At 45.3% G+C, this 2687-nt stretch overlaps 1 protein-coding gene across 1 annotated transcript in view; it reads left to right on the top strand.

Annotated features, from left to right (window-relative positions):
• Window positions 1–2687, top strand: part of OPA1 (OPA1 mitochondrial dynamin like GTPase) — a 105046-nt gene that overhangs the window by 48729 nt on the left and 53630 nt on the right. The window contains 1 exon segment of the mRNA XM_007457597.1: window positions 2653–2686. Within this exon segment, the coding sequence (XP_007457659.1) occupies window positions 2653–2686 (34 nt within the window).

Consider the following 2687-nt stretch of genomic DNA (forward strand, 5'->3'; position numbering starts at 1 on the left):
GATTTGGCCCTGCCTCTGCGTGTAGGTCGCCTGAGGGCGTCTGTTCTTCGCTCAGACAGGACGGGGTTAAAGTAGCCGCTGATTTGGGGGCTCTGGCTCACTCAGGCCGGGGGTGGGTAGCAGCGGGGAAGGGGCACGGAGGCGGGGCGAGCCTGCGGTGGCAGAGGCCGGCCTGACGTTGCACCAGCCTGAGGCACGCCGTGCGTTCTCCCGGGGTAGTTGTCCCTGGATCCCGGGACCCTGGCAGTGGCGGGCTGCACAGGCTCCCGGAAGGGGAGGTGTGGATAGTGACCTGTGCTCGCACACAGGCTTCTTGGTAGCTGCAGCAGCAGCCTTAGCGTCCCATGCCCGTCTCTGGGGTCTGCGCTGATAGCCGCGGCTCGTGCCCGTCTCTGGAGCTTCTTTAGGCAGCGCTCTGAATCCCCTCTCCTCGCGCACCAGGAAACAAAAGAGGGAAGAAAAAGTCTCTTGCCTCCTCAGCAGGTCCAGACTTTTCCCCGGACTCCCTCCCGGCTAGCCGTGGCGCACTAACCCCCTGCAGGCTGTGTTCACGCCGCCAACCCCAGTCCTCTCCCGGCGCTAGGAAGCCCGAGCCTCAGCTCCCAGCCCCGCCCGACCCGGCGGCTGAGCAGACAAGCCTCTCGGGGCTGGTGAGTGCTGGTCGGCTCTGATCTTCTGTGCGGGAATCTCTCCACTTTGCCCTCCGCAGTCCTGTTGCTGTGCTCTCCTCGGTGGCTCCGAAGCTTCCCCACTCCGCCTCCCGCAGTCTCCGCCCGCGAAGGGGCTTCCTAGTGTGTGGAAAACTTTCCTCCTTCACAGCTCCCTCCCACGGGACCCACTGCAGGTCCCGTCCCTATTCTTTTGTCTCTGATTTTTCTGTTTTCTTCTGATTTTTCTGTTTTCTTTTGCCCTGCCCAGGTACGTGGGGGGGGTTTCTTGCCTTTTGGGAGGTCTGAGGTCTTCTGCCAGCGTTCAGTAGGTGTTCTGCAGGAGTTGTTCCACGTGTAGATGTATTTCTGATGTATTTGTGGAGAGGAAGGTGATCTCCGCATCTTACTCTTCCGCCATCTTGAAGCTCCTCCTCTACATAGTGATTTGACATTTGCATACATTATGGAAGGGTCATCACGATAAGTCTAGTAACCATCTGTCCCCATACAAAATATTACAATATTATTGGTCATGTTCTTCATGCTGTATATTACATCCCCATGACTTATTTATTTTACAGCTGTATGTTTATACCTCTATCTTCTTCACGTGTTTTGTCCTCCCATACTCTTGTTTTCTGGTTGTAAGGGGAAAAATACCTGAAAATTAGCAAGGGAAGACCTGCAGCTATGCTCATTGACTCAATAGACTTAATTTTACACAAAGTGAGTATGAGTCAACTTGCATGGCAGGAAGTGTTGGCTCTCCTCACCCAAGAAAAGTGCAGTTTGGCTTTTGGACAGAAGGGGGTGTTTCTGTTGCCCTGAGCTTTGTAACTGCATCCTAAAAGATGAGGTTACTCCTAAGACTGATCATTTGATAAACACGGTGTTTTTGTATGTTTTAGCACTGTATAACAGTAAAGATTCGTTTGGGAGAAGCCAAATAAATATTTTCTAGAGATTTCAAATTTTTTCTTGATTGAAGTAGTTTTCTTTATTCTATTTAGAGAACCGTATTCTTGTAAGATGTCTTTTCAAAGGTAGAATTTTCAGCTTGATTATTCATCCTTTGTGTTATCATGAAATGTTGAACAATTTTACCTAGCAATATCCCACAATGCCTCTGTGCTTTGTGCTGTGGTCTGATAAATTGTTAAAATCATACCAAGAAGTTTACAGTCTTGGACTCTACTTCACAGTCAACACATACAAAGTATGTATTAATATTAGGTAAGTGAACACATAAAAAGATACTTGGAATTATTAGTCATTAGGGAAATGCAAATTAAAACCATAATGAGATACCACTGTAAACCTGTTACAGTGACAAAAATGAAAACGACTAATCATACCAAATGTTGGCAAGACGTAGAGGATCTAGAACTCTCATACTCCTCTGGTGGGAATGTCAAATGGTTCAACCAATTTGGAAAACATTCTGGCAGTATCTTATTAAGTTAAATATATAATTACTATATGATCCAGCCATTCCACTCCTAGATATTTGCCCAAGAGGCACGAGAGCATATGTCATACAAGGACTTGTACATGAATGCTCATAGCAGTTTTATTTGTGATAGCCAGCAACTGGAAACAGCCCAAATGTCCATCAGCAGGTGAATAAGTAAACAGATTTATGCAATGGAATATTACTCAGCAAAAAAGGAAATATTAATATACACAACAACATGGATGGATCTCAAAGTAATTATGCTGATGAAAGAAGACAGAGAAAATAAGAGTACATGCTACATGACTGCATTTATATTAAATTGTAGAAAATAAACTAAGCTGTAGTGACAGAAAGTAGATCCAGTGGTTACAACTTTTGAGGATGATGAGTAAGTTCATTATCTTGATTGCGGTGATACATAGGCATGTACATGTATCAAAACTTTAAATATGTACAATTTATTATAAGTTGATACTTCAATGAAGCTGTTTATAGAAGCTTAATATTTGAATTTGGTGTTCTTGGAACTTTTTTTTTTAATTTCAGGGAGGAAATCCTTCAGCAGTCTTTGTGGGAAAGAG

The sequence above is a fragment of the Lipotes vexillifer genome, unplaced genomic scaffold (genome assembly GCF_000442215.2).
Source record: "Lipotes vexillifer unplaced genomic scaffold, Lipotes_vexillifer_v1.1 scaffold425, whole genome shotgun sequence".
In the NCBI taxonomy this organism is placed as follows: Eukaryota; Metazoa; Chordata; class Mammalia; order Artiodactyla; family Lipotidae; genus Lipotes; species Lipotes vexillifer.